The following is a 19,096-nucleotide window of genomic DNA, read 5'->3' on the forward strand; positions in this document are numbered from 1 at the left end:
CCAAAGATATTTACACCTTGATTTCAAAGATGAGGATTGCTGAGAGGCTGCACCATTAAAAAGTGTATATATATATTTTTTTTCTTTATTTGTGAGTATTTTTTTTTTTTTTCCAATGGTTATATGAAATGTGTTTAGTATTCCAAAGAAGTGTAATTTCTTTAAAACCTTATAAGTTTCTTCACTTCAAAGATGGGAGGTTCCTGAGGGCGTGTGGCATTCAAAACTGTACGAATTACTTATTGTTTATTTGAAATTAGTATAGAATATGTGTTTGTCATTTCAAAGAGGTGAAATTTGTGACAGGAAATATACATGAGATATTTGGGGAAAAAAAATATGTATAGCCTTGGGAGATTGTTCGAATAATTCACTTTACGCTTGAAATTATTATGGTAAATGTGTTTATCATTACAAATAGCGGTTTGTTTGTTTGTTTGTTTGTTTGTTTGTCTTTTTTAAGATGTTATGCCTTCAATTCAAATACGGAAGGTTTCTTAGAATTTGTAGCTTTCAAAAGTGTAAGCAGCATTTTTTTTTTTTTTTTTTTTGGTAGTGGTTATAAAAAGTGTTTTATCGTTGTAAAGAACTGTACATTTGAGGAAAAGAAATGTTTGAAATATATGAAAAAAAGGAGAGAGAAAAGGAAAAAAAAAGACTCAGAAACAAAAAAAAAAAAAAAACGAAGATTTTCATGGCAGCAGAAATTTGTGTAAATATATGAGTGAAGAATAATGACGGTAATGTTTGGCCCTGAAAGGTTTGCAAAAATGTCTAGTTCCTAATACGTTGCAAGGAAAGACAATAATGATAATGATGTACAGCATGAACACACTTCCAATTTGATAAAGTGCATAGGTGTGCGGAACTTTGCAAAGATGTATAACCTTCCACATTTTAGCAAGGTGTATAGTCTCCACGCCACATATACAGGGATTGGCTGACTCGACGCCACTGCTGAAGCCCGCGGCCGCCATCTTGCTTTCCTTTTTTTTTTTTTTTTTTCTTGGGTTATGAAAAGAAAGAAAAGAAAAAAAAAGTTTAACAATACACACTGAAATGTTCAGTTGTGTCCCTCTGGTTCTCAGGGAGTGTTGACGGCACTCGAACTGAAGGATTTCCAAGATGGCGGCAGTGGGCTTCAAACATGGCGTCGAGTTAGCCAATCTATGTATTTTGAGATCCGTGGCTGCAAAGACGCGGGAGATTTGAGAAGTTTAGATTAAAAAAAACAAATAAAATAAGATAAATAAGAATCTACATGAATAAAGCGTGTATGAAGCAAGAATCTAAGAGTAAAAGTTATTATAATAACAAAAAAAAATCATTAAAATTATATATATATAACGGCTTGTGAAATTAAGTTCTCTTGTATATAATGATGTTTTCCTGTGTTGTTATTATTAATTAAGTGAACTAGTGTGATATTTTGTACCTTTGTTTAGAGTTAAGAATTACTATTAATATTCATTATTATTATTATTATTATTATTATTATTATTATTATTATTATTATTATTATTATTATTTCAGAATAGTTAATCTAGGTCTTTTTTATGTATTTATTACATTTGTGAATGTTTATAACAAGGAGAGAAGGAGAAAAGAGAGAGAGAGAGAGAGAGAGAGAGAGAGAGAGAGAGAGAGAGAGAGAGAGAGAGAGAGAGAGAGAGAGAGAGAGAGGAATAAATAGTGAGAGGGAAGAGGAGAGGAGGGAGAGTAAGAGGAAAATAATAGTAATAATGATAACAATGATAATAATGATAATATCAATAATAATAATAATATCAATAATAATAATAATAATAATAATAATAATAATAATAATATAACAAATACAGCAACAACAATAATAATAACCTCCTTTTATAAATCTCAAAAAAAAACTTTCATTCACTTTCGAGTTTTCTTCACTTCTTTTCTTCTTTCTTTCTCTACAAAAATTCAAACTACTTTATAATAATAGATTTTTTTTTATTATTATTATTACCATTAGCCCAAAAAATTCCCCTCTATTTTCTTGTCAACCCAAATATAAAGAATAAGATTTACAAGTGAAGTTAGTTAGGTGACTTGTGAATGCTTCCTTCTCTTCCTCTTCCTCTTCTTCCTTCTCCTCCTCCTTCGTGACAATACAACCACTACGGTCTGTAACATTGACAGCAGCGATGGCGACCTTAAAAAAAACAGGAAAAGAAATATATATCTATGGCTTTGGTTAATACACCTTTTATTCTCCTTAAAACACTTTATTAAGCCCTTACCTTTAAAACTGATATTTTTAAGTATATCTAGACCTTTATAATTCACTACATAACCCTTAATATAGGATGGAAAAACGTGACATCTAATAACTATGCTTGTGACCGTACCCAGCAAGCCATCTAGCGTCCGCCACCAGCACCGAATCCGAGCTAGTACCAATGGCGGTGAGAGAGAGGATATGTCTTCATTTATCTTCAAATATCGGCGCTATCAAGCCACTGAGAAAGGTGAGTAATGGGTTATAGGTGCACTAGGGATTGAGGTATCGGTATATGGTGTTGATAGCAATGGTGAGCGGAAAACTAAGGAGAAAGTGGGAAAGTAGTTTGGTGGGTTGAGGAGGGAGCGATGCTGCACCCGAGACTGGATGAATGGAGTGTTGGGTTCAAAAAGGCAACAGTGAAGGAGTAATTGTCTTCATATATTCTCAAATGTCGTCGCTCCCAAGCCTCTGAGGAAGATGAGAAATGGATTATAAGTGCAGTAATGTCTAGGCTATCAGTGTGTGGTGCTGGCAGTGATGATGAGCGGAGGGGTACGGAAAAATATGACTAATTTTAAAGAAGGTGGTGTGGCGGTCGAGACATGAAAAAATACTGATAAATTAAGTGTTTATCTCTCCATAATGAGATTCTAGAGATGAAAAGACGAGGAGAATAGTAAAAGGGAAAATGTGGAAAGCTTTTAGTACTCAAGTCAATACAGGTAACAAGAACAGGTGACTTAATTAAGGTACTTGGTGCGCAATTATTGAGGCAAACTTCACAAGATTAAAAACTTAATTATAAAACACTATTCACTAATCCACAAACACAAAGGTACAATAGGCTGTAGGGTTTGCCATATCAACATTAATGAACCGAGGACGAGTTGACGAGAGAAAACGGGAGATAGCCATGAACGAGTGACAGAAAACGAAGCACCGAAGCCTCACTTTTAAGGTTCATATTCTCCAAATTCTCTGCTCTCCCACCACGACCATTATCAAAGGCCGCAGAGTGGTTAAGCAGTTTCCAAAGATTATTTCACCTGTTAATTATGTAGAAATCTTGTTAATCTGTCACTAGAACAAGAAAAAAAAAAAAACCCACAAAAATACTCGTCTCATTACTATTTCAGAAGGCCCCACTTGAATTGTCGGATTTTCAAGTGTTTCCCTAGTTAGTAATGTAGGTTATGAACGAACTAGGAACTCTCTCTCTCTCTCTCTCTCTCTCTCTCTCTCTCTCTCTCTCTCTCTCTCTCCTTGTTCTGGTATTTGCTCCTCTCCTCCCCCTCTCCTCTTCCTCCCCTTCTTTCCCTTCCCTCCTCCTCCTCCTCCTCCTTCCTCTCCGTCTCTCTTACCCCCACCCCCTTCCTTCCTCTCACCTATTTCTCCTTCAATCTCCCTCTCTTCCCTTCTCTCCGCAAGCTCCTTCCTTCCCTTCCCTTCTCTTCTCTTCTCTTCCCCCTCTCTTCTCTTTCCTTCCCTCTTCCCTCCTTCGTTTCCTTCTATCCTTCGCTTTTATTATTAAATTCCTACTTTAGAAGAAATGTAGATAAATAGATTAATATTTGAGAGAGAGAGAGAGAGAGAGAGAGAGAGAGAGAGAGCTGACATCTGCTATGTGGTTTGAGGTAGAGAAGAGAAAGTAAAAAAAAAAGTGCAGTTTAGCGAGTAATAACAACAACAACAACAACAACAAACAATTTCTATTTATAATGTACTGTTATATATTTTCTTTTTCATCAGATCAAGAGAGAGAGAGAGAAAGAAACCAGTGTAAGATGCGACCTCGATCTGAAAGTAAAGAAAAAAGTAGTAAATAAATAAATAAATAAGCAAGATTTTTTTTTTTTTTTTTTTCTTTTTTTTTCTTTTTTTCTCGCGCTAGGCTAGACTCAACGCAACCAGTTCCGAGACACACTGGCCCTGGGAACCGGAACTGTAGCGCACTCCAGGCTGGTGTAGAAACTGAGGCTATTGGGGCCACGTGCATGGGCTGGGGGCGCGAGTGATGAGTGGAGATGAGTGAGACAAACGAAGATGAGTTAAGAAAAGGAAATAAGTGGAGGTTATGATGTAATGAGGGAAGAGGAAGAAGAAGAGGGAGGGAAAAGTGAAAGGGAATGACGGGGAAAGATTATGAGAAGGGAAGGCTGTGCTGGTAGTAGTAGTAGTAGTAGTAGTAGTAGTAGTAGTAGTTTAAAAGCCAAGACAAACGAAAATATGATAGTACAGACTGACTAGCACAGAATTAAGATGTATGACGGTAGTAGTAGTAGTAGTAGTAGTAGTAGTAGTAGTAGTAGTGAAAACAGTAGAAGAGGACGTGCTGTGAATATGTATCATTATTTTTTAGATCTACATGTGAAAGTTAATGAAGAGAAAGTTTGTTATCTAACCCTGCATATCCCTCCCTCTCCCTCTCCCTCTCTCCTTCCCATCTCCTCCCTTTTACCTAGTCTGCCTGCGTCCCAAACATTCCCTCTCTCCTTTCCTTCCCCATCTTCCCTTTTCTCTCTCTCTCTCTCTCTCTCTCTCTCTCTCTCTCTCTCTCTCTCTCTCTCTCTCTCTCTCTCTCTCTCTCTCTCCCTTTATCCTCATTCTCCAGTCTACCCCTCCCTTCCTTCATTCCTCCCTTTCTAATGCCTCTCTCTCTCTCTCTCTCTCTCTCTCTCTCTCTCTCTCTCTCTCTCTCTCTCTCTCTCTCTCTCTCTCTCTCTCTCTCTCTCTCTCTCTCTCAGCGTCTTTCCTCCTCATCTTCCTCCTCCCCCTCTCTCTCCCTCCTTCCTACCCTCCCTTCGTCCTCCATCCTCCTCCTCCTCCTCCTCCTCCTCCTCCTCCTCCTCCTCCTCCTCCTCCTTTTCGCGTGTTCCCAAATTCTCTCTGTTCAGTCTTCAGTTCACCGCGTCAGTTTGTACGAGTCAGTGGTGTGGGTGGCTGCTGCTCTCCGCGTCTTGGTCAAAGGAGGTAATGCTTTCTCTCTCTCTCTCTCTCTCTCTCTCTCTCTCTCTCTCTCTCTCTCTCTCTCTCTCTCTCTCTCTCTCTCTCCATTTCAGCTTCTTTTTCTTTCCTAAAATCTTTAATGACGTCCCTTTAAATGTATTTCTTTTTTTTCCTTCTTTCTATTTACATACAATATTTTCAGTTTTTTTTTTTTTCCAATCGAGATCTATTTTTTTCTGCACATCCTCAATTTTACTTCATTTATATACATTTCCACTTCGTTTCTTTCTACATACCCTCAATTTTACATTATCAAAATACATTTCAATTAATTTTTCATTCCTCACACCCTCAATGGCATTTCTTTAACTTCATTTCATCTCTTTCCCTACAGATCTATAATGGCGTGGCCCCGTCTGTGTCTTCCCGCTCTCCTCCTCCCGTCACTGTTGCTGCTACTACTGCTGCAGGGGAGGCGGGCAGACGGACAGGTGGTGCTGCCTGGACGTTGCCCTTCTATTCCCTCCAAAAAGGACTTCGACCCTGATAAAGTGAGTGAGAGGTGTTCTTTAAGGTGATCTTATTGGTTTGATTTTGTTTTATTTATTTGTTTGTTTTTCTTTTGTTTTCTTTTTCTATTTTTTTCTTGTTCTTTCTTTCCTTCTTTCTTTTCTTCCTTTCGTTCCCTCCTTTTCCTTTTTTTTCTTTTATTTCTTTTGTCTTGCCTTTTCTCTTTTCATTTCTTTTTTTCTTTGTCTTTTTCTTTCTTTCCTTTTCCTTTTCTTTTCCTTTTTTTCTTTCTTACTCTTTCCTTTCCTTTGTTCTTTTCTCTCTCTTTTTATTTTTTCTTCATTCTCTTTTTTTTATGATTTCGACAGTTCAACAGAATCTAGTGGATGGAAGTTAGTGTGATTAATACGTGGTAGTTTAATAAGTATATTCTACATCAATAACAAAAATAAATAAATAAAAATAAATACCTTCTCGTTTTAATTTATTTTTGTTTTCCTTTGTGTTCTTTTCTTTTGTTTTTATCTAGAATACTTATTAAACTACCACAAGAGTTTACTTTGCTTTTAAAAATAGAAGCCTATCCCAGATTTACGGTTACACTTCATCTGATTCCTCTCCTCCCTCCCCTTCCCCTCCCCTTCCCTTCTTCTCCCTTCCCCCCATTCTCTCTCCATCAGTTCCTGGGCGCGTGGAATGAGATCGAGCGGTACTTTGTGTCCTATGAGCATCTGGCGGGGATCTGCTGGGTGGAGAACTACCTCTTTGAAGCAGACCGAGGCTACTACACCCGGCTGGATTGGACGGACAGGCTGTATGTGGTGGTGGTGGTGGTGGTGGTGGTTTTTATTAGTTTTTTTTATGGATGGTGCTGTGCTACTACTACTACTACTACCACTACTACTACTACTACTACTACTACTACTACTTCTTTTATGGGTGTTTCTCTTACTGTTATGGATGCTGATGTTACTTATTATTAATACCATTACTACTTATGTGTGTTCTCCTCCTCCTCCTCCTCCTCCTCCTCCTCCTCCTCCTCCTATTCAGAAGATTCCGACATGACTAATGCCCCATAATGCTAAACCAAGGCTAAACCAGCTCTTGCCTTTAGGACTTTAATAAGGACCGACTGAGCTTGCCTATGGAATTAATGCTTGTAAATTTGTATTTACGTATGCATGTATGTATGCATGTATGTATATATGTATGTATGTATGTATGTATGTATTAACAATTTGAAACAACTAGAACGTGACTAATGATATATATAGCCTTGGGAAACAGAGTAAGAATGTATGTATGTATGTATGTGCCTTGTCTCAACTACATTTGAAGAGGGAAGTGTTGGAATGTGTTGATGAATTTTCTTGTTGTTCCAGGTTGGGTCATGTCAACAGTATTGAGAACGCGCTTACCTTTGATGAGAAGGAACCAGGAAGACTCTCGTATGTTGTGGAACAACCCAACATCCCCTGTACGTGTGTGTGTGTGTGTGTGTGTGTGTGTGTGTGTGTGTGTGTGGAAAGGAGGAAGGGAAGGAGGTTTTGTGCTCATAAGTTTATATATTCGAGGACTGCTGCTACTATTGTTTTTTTTCTACTGCTACTACTACTACTATCTATAAGCATTTAGTCTGATATAGTTTTTTTGAAGATAGGTAGTAGGTTTAATTTACATCCTTCAGAAAATACAACTACCACCACTACTAGAATCTCCCCAAGCATTTAATCCACCGTAGTTTTGAAAGTGATGAGATTAATTTGTGTCCTTTGCCATAAAAAAACATGTATTACCATCACCACCACCACCACCACTGCTCCTTTCAGTCTTGAGGGGGCAGTACCAGATCCTGGAGACTGACTACACCCACTACGCCCTGGCCTGGCAGTGCAAGGACCTCCCCCTCGGTGTGGCCCACACTGGTACGGCTTGCTACATGGCCTGCGTCTGGTCCTTTATCAGTTCACTAGCATCTCTTAATGATATACCAGGGTGGCCTAGACAAAGCACCACACAGATAGATAGATAGATAGATAGATAAGGTTATTGTCCACAGCTTATAAGTACAGACAATATAAATAGTATTGGAATATAAGTAAAACATCATTTATACAATTAGAAAGCAACTGCAGTCCACACACACACACACACACACACACTCTCTCTCTTTGCCTTGTCCTCTGGTGGTAAGGTAAGCCTTGTTCCATCCTCCTACACCTCAGGGGCTTAGGCACAGTACAGCTGGCCACACACATCCACAGAAAGGCCCAACAACATATGCTGCTTCATACCCTTCCCTTCATAATGACACTCGCTTACCCTACACCTACTCCTGAGACCCCTCCTCCTCACTCAGTTCCCCAATCTCCACCCTTCATCTATTCCACTCCTGAGACCTCCCTTACTCCTTATTCAATTCCCAATCCCTACCCTTCATCTCCTCCACTTCTGTGACCTTCCTACTCAGTTAGTTCCCCAAACACAACCTTCTTTCACTTCCTACACTCTCGGTTCACAGCCTCAACCTTCACACTTCCTGCCCTCCATAACACAGTCACTCCTGCAGAGATCCTGTGGCTGCTGTCCAAGATGCAGATCCCAACGGCAGTCACCATCCAGCAGGCCAAGGAGGTTGCCACATCGCTCGGCCTGGACACCTCCCTCCTCATACGGCAGGACAGAACGAGGTGCATTAACAACCATCAGTAGTGAAGGTGCTTGTGGTGATGTGTGTGTGTTTTTATGTAGTTGTAGTATAAGATGCACTGGCCAAGGGCAATAAAACATAAAAAAGAAAGGCCCGCTAGAGTGCCATTTGTTAAACCGAGGTCAAAAAAGATCATTGAAATTGGAGGATAAGTGTCTTCAAACCTCCCTGAGCTACAATTAAGTGGTTCTGTCTGTCTATGACCTGTGTTCTGAAATGCTTTGCTCTCTCACCACAACTTGTCAAAGGCCACAGAGATGATTAGCTGGGTCCTCAAGAGGGTTTCTCCAGTTAATTATGAAGAAATGTTATTAATCTGTCATTGGAACCATGAAAATGCTCTTAAAAACATATTTATCTTCAAGTAGAGCCTTTTGAAAGTAGTGAAGGTGTGGCCAGAAGTGTTTCAGAATATGGTCCTGTATTCATCCAGTCTTTTATCCTTCAGTTGATGTGCTTTCCTTGCCTCTCATCTCTTGTAGTCTTCACTCTGCTGGTCAGGGTGATGTGTGTGTGTGTGTATGTGTAGCTGTACTGTAGTTGTTTATGTAACCTAACTTAACCTGAAGGGAGAGGAATGCACTAGACAGGTTATTGGCAACAACACTTAATACCAGCCAACCCCACCAGGGATTAATAAGGTCAAGGAGAAGAAGAAGAAGGGCAGTGTTTGGAAGGGTTTAGGTCAGTTTGTATTGAGGCAGGTGGGTGTGTCAGGGGGGAGGAAGAGCTATAAATGGCCTGAGTTTAGTTAGATATGTTCTTGTGTGTGTGTGTGTGTTTTTTTTTTTTTTTTTTTTTTTTTTTTTTTTTTTTTTTTTTTTTATCATCCCCCCCTGATTGATGTGTGCTCCTCGCCTCTTTATCTTGTTGTTTTTATTTGTCTGAAGTATCTGTATTTCTGTGGGGAAAGCTATATTCATCTTTCAAACTTTTCTTGTTCATCTTCCTTATCTATATTTTTGTGTTGAAGTATTTATTAGCATTCATACTTTTCTTGTAGTTTATCTCTAAGTATTTGTGTTTCTGAGTTGTAGTTGTATTTATTAGCACTCATACTTTTGTAGTTCATCTTTAAGTATTTGTATTTTGTGTGTTGGTCGTATTTATTATAATATTCAAACATCTTCCCTCTCTTTACTCCTCTTTGTTTTTATTAGTATCCAGTCTCTGTGTTTACTTATATATATATATATATATATATATATATATATATATATATATATATATATATATATATATATATATATATATATACTCGTATATATATATATATATATATATATATATATATATATATATATATATATATATATTTTTTTTTTTTTTTTTTTTTTTTTTTTTTTTTTTTTCCATATTAGAATATGTGTATTTACATTGTGTGTGTGTGTGTGTGTGTGTGTGTGTGTGTGTGTGTGTGTGTGTGTTTACAGAATGAAGTCTAACTGGTTGAATTCAATTTCTGGTGTGTGTGTGTGTGTGTGTGTGTGTGTGTCATTAGATATACACTCCAGCAGTAAGTCAGCTGGTCTGGAACTGTCAATTATAAATATGTAAAAGTGTGTCAGCCTCACAGTAATTGTTCCGTGTCAGTGCAGTGACCTGCCGTCCATCCTCAGGCACTTGCTTTTCACCAGTAACTTAATTTCCTTTATGAAGTAGAAAGTTGATAAACAGCTTTCTACATTTTCCTATCACCTGCTTGTCTTGGGAATTTCTGCATTTCACTTCAGCTCTAAAGAATTATTGTGTGTGTGTGTGTGTGTGTCTCTCACTTATTCCTCATTGAAGGGAAGGTGCATATGTGTGTCGTCTCACTTATTCCTCATTATAGAGATGCCAGCCTGTCTGATAGATGAAGAGAAAGGCATGATAGTGATAAGGTTAATAGACTGACACACTGAAATACTGAACACTTCATCTGGAAACTCAGTTAACTCAGAGCTTGAGGAGAAAGGTGTCGCGTTAGAAGTCAAACCCTTGCCTCACTTTTTCTTCATGGTAGAGATGCCAGCCAGATTGATGGAGTGATGAATAGAAACATGATAGTGGCAAGATTAATGGATAGACTGATACACTGAAATACTGAGCAATTTATAGGGGAACTTAAAATCTGAACTTAAGGAGAAGGGTGCCATAGGAGTCCAACCCAGCAGCTGAGCATGAGAGGCCAGCACATTACCAATCAATCAGCAAGGTGCAGCCGACACTCAGGCAGTACTGTACATGGGTCATAAGTCACCAGAAATACAAAGTCACGTTTAACAAGTCCGATACTTTATTCATATATGTACAATCAATCCAGTGCAAAAAAAAAAAAAGATAAATTCCACGATACATAAATCCTTGCCTTCAGTTGCATATTAACAAGAATTTTTCAAGTTTCGGGTGGCAGTGAAATTCGACCAATTTCACTTATAGCTCATCCTCCTCGTCTGCCTTGCACCTCAGAGACAAGGAGGATGTGGTGGTGTTGCTGGTGCCTTCTCCTGCAGCAGTCATACATAAGTGGAAGGAATGGGAGCAGAAGGGAGGGACGTGAGAGGGGACGCACTAAGCTGTTGTGATTTGTGCTGCTGTGACCTCTTCACTTAACACTTGGCATGAAACTGTAGGGGAGATTGGAAGTTCTTTATTTGTTGGGTGATGATGGGTAAGTAGTTGTCATTTCCACCCTGAACTGAATTGTCTATGTATTGGTTTTCATTGAGATAAGCATGAAATTGTCCCTTCATTTAAATAGCAACAGATGAGTATTTTTTTCTAAATTTCTTATGCATGCCTCTATATTTTCTTACAAGTTTGGAGGTGTGCATGAAACTGTTCTAAGACACAAGCAAGGAGTGACAAGGGTTATTTTTAGATATGTACTTAGAACTGTCTCATGACGCAAGTAAGGAGTGATGTTTTCCTCTCTCCCCTCAGCTGAGATGCAAGTGTTGAGTGTAGAGGCTCCAGGTTTCAGTCACATTACATCCATTGCATTGACACCCTAACTGAGCGCTCCATCATGCAAGGCTGCTTTTTATCATGCGCTGCTTCCCTCTGTTACTTGTTGTCTCAGCTTGCATGTTGCATTTATAATATATACTCAAAACTGTTGTAGTAGTGAGGTCATTTAACAATTTTTTTTTTATCATTTTGTTGCCCAGGCCAGTGTCCCTCTTACATAAAAAAATAATAAAAAAAATTAAATGTGTAAGGTTAATATTTTAATGCTGCTCTCAACAAACTACATCTTCAATTAATATATTCAACCAGTGTAGTTGTGAAGCAAACATTAACATTTCAGCCAGGGAACTGCATTTTCAGGTATACATTCTCGAGTCAGTGTAGAAATAGTAACATGCTGTCTCCCAATTAAAGAATAACATTTCTAAACATTCACCCATTGAAATCACAGCATTTAGGCATGCACCACAGCATCATGATGGGGCAGCCAGGTAGGGGTGAAGAAAGAGTGTGATGGGATGGGTGGAGTGAGAGCGTTGAGTAGTATAGGGTGAAATAAGAGTGTAATGGAGCGAGGTAGTTTTTGCCGTCATCGGTTGAATTGAACTGTATGGGTTTTAAGCACAAAGCCAACAGTTGACCATGTGGCACTTACTAACCTATGCATGACAAGGGGGACACTGTTGCTCACCCAGAAACACTCATATTTCTCCCCACATTTCATCAGCAGTCACCACCACCACCACCACCACTAGTAGCACATTATACACCTCTGTAGTGCTTGCATCATAACCAACTACTTTGAGTGCTTCAGGTGCTGTCCAGGGAGGTTCTCAGCAAGTGCCTGTGTGAGTGATTGCCATGTGCAGAAATCAGTAGAGTTAGGGGTAAGTCACGCTGTAAGTTGGGTGTGTCTTCAGAGCATCAAGACAAATAAAAAGGCACAGTGTATATGCAACTTACATCTTTCCCTAGACAGCACCCAAAGCATTAAGTATGAGCTTTTTTATCATCCTAGTCACCGAGCTCAGCTTGATATTACAGGGAGTATTTCCTTCATAAAACTGTTGTTCTCTTGCTGTGCATTCCTATAGATTTGGCCCAGAAATCCTTTTATGGGAGTGTAGCATTTGTGATGATGCCTTCAGTACATTGGTTTTGTTTGGCAAATTCATTATATATTACCTCTTTAACAAAGTATCTCTGCCACAACAATGAAAGGAATGTTCAATGAAGGAACAGCAGTTTTATGAAGAAAGTACTTCCTCTGCAATATGTTGGGAGTAAACCAAAGCAAGTGGAAGTCAGTGTAAATGTAACCTAACTCCCAAAAGCAGTGTTTTTCTCAGACAGCTTACACACGAAAGACACACCTCCACTGACTCCTGACAGCTGACTGAGAAATAATCCAATAAATAGGAAACAGTTTAAATGATTGATTTTCAAACATCATTCTCCTCAGATGGATCCTGTATGAAAGACAAGCCTCCATCACCTGTGCCTTGTTCTTAGGGACGCCTTGCTGTGGAACAGTAAGACAGTAGTAATCACTTTAACTTATGATATGACTTCAATTTGCAGTGTGACCTTCTCACTAATCCAGAGAGACAGAAGACCAAACCGAACTTCCCTCTTTCAATACAATTTATTTACAAAAGACAATGACAAAAAAAACAGCATAATTTAACAAAAACATGGCTAGCAATCTCTACTTAGTTTAGCTGCAGCCCGGCAGTACTTTGGAGAACAGTTCACCCAAATAATAGTACAGAGACGGAAGCTGGAGAACAGAGAGGCAGGGAGGATTAGGGAAGGGGTACAGATGACACCATTATAGTTTCCACAGAAGCTTGACAGCGTTGACAATGCCAACATCAGTGTAGATGAAGTAGCAGAGTCCACCGAGCGTCGCGATGGACAGGGCATAGACAGCGCCGACAGCCAGCTTGGGGATGATCTTGCCAAACACAGAGGGTCTTATGTAGTCCACCACAATGGCCTCCACTCCCCTGCAGAGGATGTGAGGGGAGTTTAGGGTAGGGGAGGTGGTGATGTGCAATGTGTGATGGAAGGGTAGGGTGTGAGGTGAGAAGCAAGTCAAGGCGCACTGACTGTATTGAGGGAAATTTCTATGCAAGGCTGTAGTGAGTGACTGTGGTTTGTAAACATACTGTGGGGGGACATCCTGTGGGTCTGTGGCCTGTAATGTAGTGTGTGTGTGTGTGTGTGTGTGTGTGTGTGTGTGTGTGTGTGTGTGTGTGTGTGTGTGTGTGTGTGTGTGTGTGTGTGAATTATTTGTAAGAAGTCCTCAAACTTTAAAAGTAATGAAATATGCACACATTAATCCATCACATTTCCTCTTTTCAACCAGCAGACAAACAACACTTGCATCAATCACTAATCATGGGAGCTACCGAAGTAAAGCACCATCCAAGGTCACCTGCCACTTTGGAAACCACAACAATACAACAAGAGTGCATTAGATTAGTTTAAGATCAAGTTGGTAAGTTACAAATGTTCTGATAGTTTAGATAGCTTGAAGGGAGGATTGCCAGCATGGGGTTAAGGTGGGAAAGTGTGGTGGTTGTGATGACAAATTTTGAGAGTGAATTAAGTCATCGGTGGTACAGCCATCTCAATTGTGATCTCACTTTGGATGTCCTCCCCCCTCTCTTTTTGACTCCTTTTATGGTACTGTAGGGATATTGTTTGGAGAGAGAGAAAGAGAGAGAGAGAAGGGACATCTAAAGGTTTTTCCCTGTTATTACTCTCTCTCTCTCTCTCTCTCTCTCTCTCTCTCTCTCTCTCTCTCTCTCTCTCTCTCTCTCTCTCTCTCTCTCTCTCTCCTTGCATCCATCACTGAGTTAGTCACAGATTCTACCAATGTTCTATTTTTATCCATCTCAGATTAATTTAGGTAACAACAGAATGAGATGAATTAAGGTATAGCAAAGTTAGCTGGGGTGGCAATCAAAATTAATCAACAAGGATTTAAATGGACTAATTTCAACTGAGATGGAAAAAAACACACACTTCACACTTGACACACTGCAAATCTGTTATGTCGATGACAATGAACATATTTTTGGCAGCCTTTGAGATGATAGCATAATTTTAGTAGTGTCATACAGTACAGAGAAAAATGTACACTAAAATATCATACAGTACAGAGAAAAATGCACAAGTGAGCATCAAATGAGGTGCATAAATAAAGGCAACACATCAGATTAGCACCAAACAATACTCATAAATGCTGTATCACAAATGCACACAAGTACATGAAAACATAAAATAATCATGACACCAAACACTGCATAAATAAATAAATGAAGATATAGAAATGCTAATATCAATGATGTTTGCTAATTTGAATTATGTTTATATACAAAGAACAAATTAACTCCTTCTTAAACAGTAAACAAAAAATTAAGTCTATACATAAATCAATGAAGAAAAATAGAGAAAAATAAAAACCCTCCCTTCCCATCAAAAAGAAAGAAAAAAAAAAAAACACCAAGCACTGACCAATGGGAGTGTAGCGTGAGGGACAGTGCCATGAAGTATTCAAGGGAGGGGGTGGGCCAGACGAAGGCTGCTGGGATGACCCCCATCAGCACCAGCGTCAGGATCCTCTCCGCCGTCCAGTGCAGAACGTGGTCATGGCCGGCCTGCTCGATCTCTGGGGCTGTGGACCGCACGAGGGAGGTGGCCAGGAGCTGCTGTGGCTGTGGGGAGGGGAGGGTGAGATGGACAGGGGTGTGGGAGGAGAGAATGGGGATTATTGGGGGGTGAGACAGGGAAGATGGGGCTGATGTGGAGGTAAGTGTGGGAGAGAATGGAAGTACATGTGAGGTAAGTGGAGGAAGATGACAAGGTGATGTGGCTGTGTGGGAGTGACAGCCATCACAGGGAGAACAGGGGTGTGAATCTTCTGCTTGAGTTAAATTTAATTTTTTTCACTTTATAGAATAAAAATCAATGGTGACAAATACAATGGCAAAAATGAAATGCAATCATCTTGTACAGATTATACAAAAAACAAAACTGTAATTCTTCTCAACAGTTCATGTCAATAAGAGGGTTGTTTGGCTTCCATGAGGTGAGCTGTGCTGTTTTTCACAAGGTAACGTGCTTGTCATCTGTGACGTCCAACCAATTTTAAATTTTGACAAACTAATACAATATAAAATTTATGAAAAATATTATAAAGCCATTACACTAAAGCAACAAAAACTAAGAAAAACAAAAATAGCAAGATCCTAATAGAATATAAAAAAATTGAGCAATGGGAGGAAGAATACACACCAGTACACAAAAAAAATGCAATAATCTAAAACCAAGCATTGCACAACAACACCAAAAACTGATAAAAAAAGACAAACATAAGATTTCAAGAGAATAAAAAATTAAGAAGAATAAGGAACAGTAAAAGAGAACACCCATCAAATCAATCAACAGGTGAGGGCAGGTGACCCAGGTGGTGGAACATGAGGTAGTGATGGGAGACACACCTGTTTAGTGCTGAGTGAATAACCACCTGTGGGATGAGGATGACAGGCTGGGGGAGGCTTACCTGACTAGGGGGCAGGGCCTGGGTGCAGGTGGCTGGCAGGAGGGGTCGCGAGGTCACCCTGTACAGGCCATTTAGTCTCAGTGCCCCAAACCGTGACGCCGCACCACCTGATGAGACACACACACACACACACATAATTATACTGATAGATATTCAAATAGAAAAGTACATAGATAAATACAGAGCATAAATCAGCATTCACGGCGCCTGCCAAGATAAACACACATAAGTACAAACACACAAATTGACATTCAGATGGAGAGGTGCAGGGATAACTAGGTAGATAAATAATTGAGTACAAAGCAACATTCAAGAAGACACAAACAAGAGATGCAGTAATCCATGTTGGTTGACAGGTAGTTGCCCAAAACACAATTACACTCCAAAAAAGGATCCAGATATCTAACCAAAGCATGTTTATGTTGAATGGAGTGCTTGTCTTAGCTCCCCCTACTTGTCAGATGGGCTTGTTAACCACCACACATTCATTAACCCTCTGACTGCCACTTGGTACACCTTTCCCTAATCACCAATCACTGTGAGACATCTTTACTTGTTCTATGGCCACAACCAATCTTCAAACTGGAAAGAAATTGCAAAATGTGTTCTTTTTCATCACTAACTTTATTGTAGATGCTTGTAAAGACTTCACACATTGCTTTTGTTGCTGCTAACTGTTTGTGTCACAGTGAAAGGGTTAACAAGACTAGCTGACAGGTAGTTAAGACCAAAACAATTACACCCCACAAAAACCCTAATATGTAACCAGAACAAATTAACAATGAACAGCATGAATGTCCTGACTAAAACATGATGAGACAGCCTTGTTAGCCACCACACAGCCAGTAACAAGGCTGGCTGACAGTTCAAACACCAAAATAACATTAAGCCCCACAGAAACAATTGAATCCAACCACAATAATGGCATGCTGGTCTTAACTACCTAACGGTCTGCTACCCTTGTTAACCACCACAAGCTCACCCGACAGCTCACCCAGCTCACCTGACAGCTCGTTAAGAACACCCCGAAAGTAAGTCCAACCAAAACACTTCAATAATGGCAGGCTGGCTACAACTAAACTGTCAGATGGTCTTGTTAACCACTACATCAGCATTGCACCAACAGTTTTAACACAACACCACTACACCACAAAAAAATAAAAATAAAATAATAATAATAATAATAATAATAATAATAATAATAATAATAATGATGATAAATAAATAAATAAATAAATAAATAAAACCGTTAAATGCAACAAAAACACATCTGTCATGACATGAAGGTCTTAACTACCTGACTGTCAGATGGCCTTGTTAACTAACCATCACACAAACTTTATCCAAGCCAGCTGATGGTTCAGTAATTAACACAACAAAAATAATGGATAAATAAGTCACATCAAACCAAAGCACAGTCATAAACTCACACAGCTCCGAACTACCTAACTGTCTGACGGCCTAGCTCATTCACCATCCTGATTGGTTGTATCCTATCATTAGTCTATCTTTAATCGGACAGGTAAAGACTAACACACCATTAAACCACCCTGGAAAAGAGAAATAAAAAGTCAGTCTTCGATACACTTAGAAACCATGGTTTTATTATAGTTTAAGCCATTACACACTACGTGGTAATAACCTACCTCATTTTGTTCTTCTCACTATTCACATCATTTCTAATGATTACACTACTTGTCGGAAATTAATAATAACGCCATGGGCCGTGGGTAGAGATTGGGGACATTGGCTTAAACTATAAATTTACCGAAACCATGCACAGTTTGACATTAAGTAATAAAAAAAAAAACATCACTCCTATATTTACACTGTTCGTCTTTTCTAATAATGCCCAATTTTAAACCCATCAAGTAAGCCAACAAACAAACAAACCCCAGCCCTCAAAATAAACAAAACCAGTCCTAATATAAAATTTATTCAAGTCACCGGCTGTCTTAACATACATACATTCATACACACACATTTCCCCTCATATCTCCCTTATCCTACCTTCATCTCTCCTCACACCACCCACACACAAGCCCTAGACACACCGCAACCTCCCCCCCCCACAAGCTTCTAACTAAAAGAATTCCAGGTAAAATAAAATAAAAACTTAGTAATAATTTTTCTCCCTTTCCCTGGTTAGGCACGATTGCGTCATTGCCGTCCCAAATAAACATCTTATTTATCGCCTTATCTCCCTATTTACCGCCCTTATTATCCACCCCACAGGTACATGGAGGCCTTAAATTACGGGAAATACAGGTAAGGTTAAGGTATTAGTGGTTTAAATGGGCGTTTTTAGGCTTACAGTTTCTAGAGAGGCCGCGAAGAGCCAGCAACCCAGCCATCTTGGATCTAACTGCCACTACGAGCTTACGGGATGTTTAGGTATAGACTTGGGTTTAAAGATTTATTTTGGTGTTTTAGGTTATCTTAGGGATTCAAGTAATTTTTTTATGTTTAAATATTAACGTACTTATTAATTTAATGTTGTGGTATATGTATAATAAGCAGGTTTATGTAGATTTAGAGGTTTCTTTAGGCATTTCAATATATTCCACTAGTTTGTTACCTTCAATATATCAACGTATTCATTTTTTTGTTTACATTATTCTATGTATTAGGTATGTTTAAGTGAAAAGTTACCAGCACGAGCCTAAAATATTTCACACTTTTTTTACTTATAAATACGTATATACCTTATTTATGGATTTCATGTGCATCCAAATAATTTAATCGCATTTTTGCTGGACCCGTAAATCCTTAAATAAATAAACCCTCATGATAACATTTCAAGGTCGCTATCATCATTATCCCCTGCAACCATTACCTCAGACAATATCACCTTCCTTATACCATCCTCTCAGCCCCTCGATTTAAACAGGAGCTAATAAGACGATGTGTTCCCTCCACTCTCAGCTGAATTAAAGGGATTGAGGAGAGTGTGGGAGACATGAATGAAAAATAGCACATATGCATAAAAAAATAAATAAATAAATAATAGAAATGATAATAATAATAATAATAAAATAATAATAATAATAATAATAATAATAATAATAATAATAATAATAATAATAATAATAAAAATAATAATAATAATAATAAATTAATAAATAAATAAATAAATAAATAAAGATAAATAAAA

The 19,096-nt window shown here is 38.7% G+C and overlaps 2 protein-coding genes across 5 annotated transcripts; one reads left to right on the forward strand and one right to left on the reverse strand.

Annotated features, from left to right (window-relative positions):
• The first annotated feature begins 2,403 nt into the window (after nt 1–2,403).
• LOC135113118 (apolipoprotein D-like) lies at nt 2,404–13,876 on the forward strand. 4 transcript variants are annotated; one of them, XM_064028171.1, is made up of 8 exons: nt 2,404–2,492; nt 5,143–5,218; nt 5,589–5,745; nt 6,385–6,518; nt 7,090–7,184; nt 7,537–7,632; nt 8,277–8,397; nt 13,744–13,876. In XM_064028171.1, the coding sequence occupies exons 1-8, from the start codon at nt 2,444–2,446 to the stop codon at nt 13,850–13,852; spliced, it is 837 nt and encodes a 278-aa protein (XP_063884241.1). In that variant the 5' UTR covers nt 2,404–2,443; the 3' UTR covers nt 13,853–13,876. The 4 variants fall into 4 exon arrangements, with proteins under 4 accessions (XP_063884241.1, XP_063884240.1, XP_063884242.1 ...); XM_064028170.1 differs by having other exon boundaries at nt 13,741–13,871; XM_064028172.1 differs by having other exon boundaries at nt 8,277–8,424; nt 13,744–13,860.
• Nucleotides 10,678–18,371, reverse strand: LOC135113119 (succinate dehydrogenase [ubiquinone] cytochrome b small subunit, mitochondrial-like). Its single transcript, XM_064028174.1, has 4 exons — nt 18,257–18,371; nt 15,943–16,049; nt 14,895–15,094; nt 10,678–13,378 (listed from the first exon to the last, which is right to left on the reverse strand). Exons 1-4 carry the CDS (start codon nt 18,294–18,296, stop codon nt 13,201–13,203), a joined length of 525 nt encoding a protein of 174 aa, XP_063884244.1. The 5' UTR covers nt 18,297–18,371; the 3' UTR covers nt 10,678–13,200.
• Nucleotides 18,372–19,096: the final 725 nt, after the last annotated feature.

The sequence above is a fragment of the Scylla paramamosain genome, chromosome 25 (assembly GCF_035594125.1).
Source record: "Scylla paramamosain isolate STU-SP2022 chromosome 25, ASM3559412v1, whole genome shotgun sequence".
Classification (NCBI taxonomy): domain Eukaryota; kingdom Metazoa; phylum Arthropoda; class Malacostraca; order Decapoda; family Portunidae; genus Scylla; species Scylla paramamosain.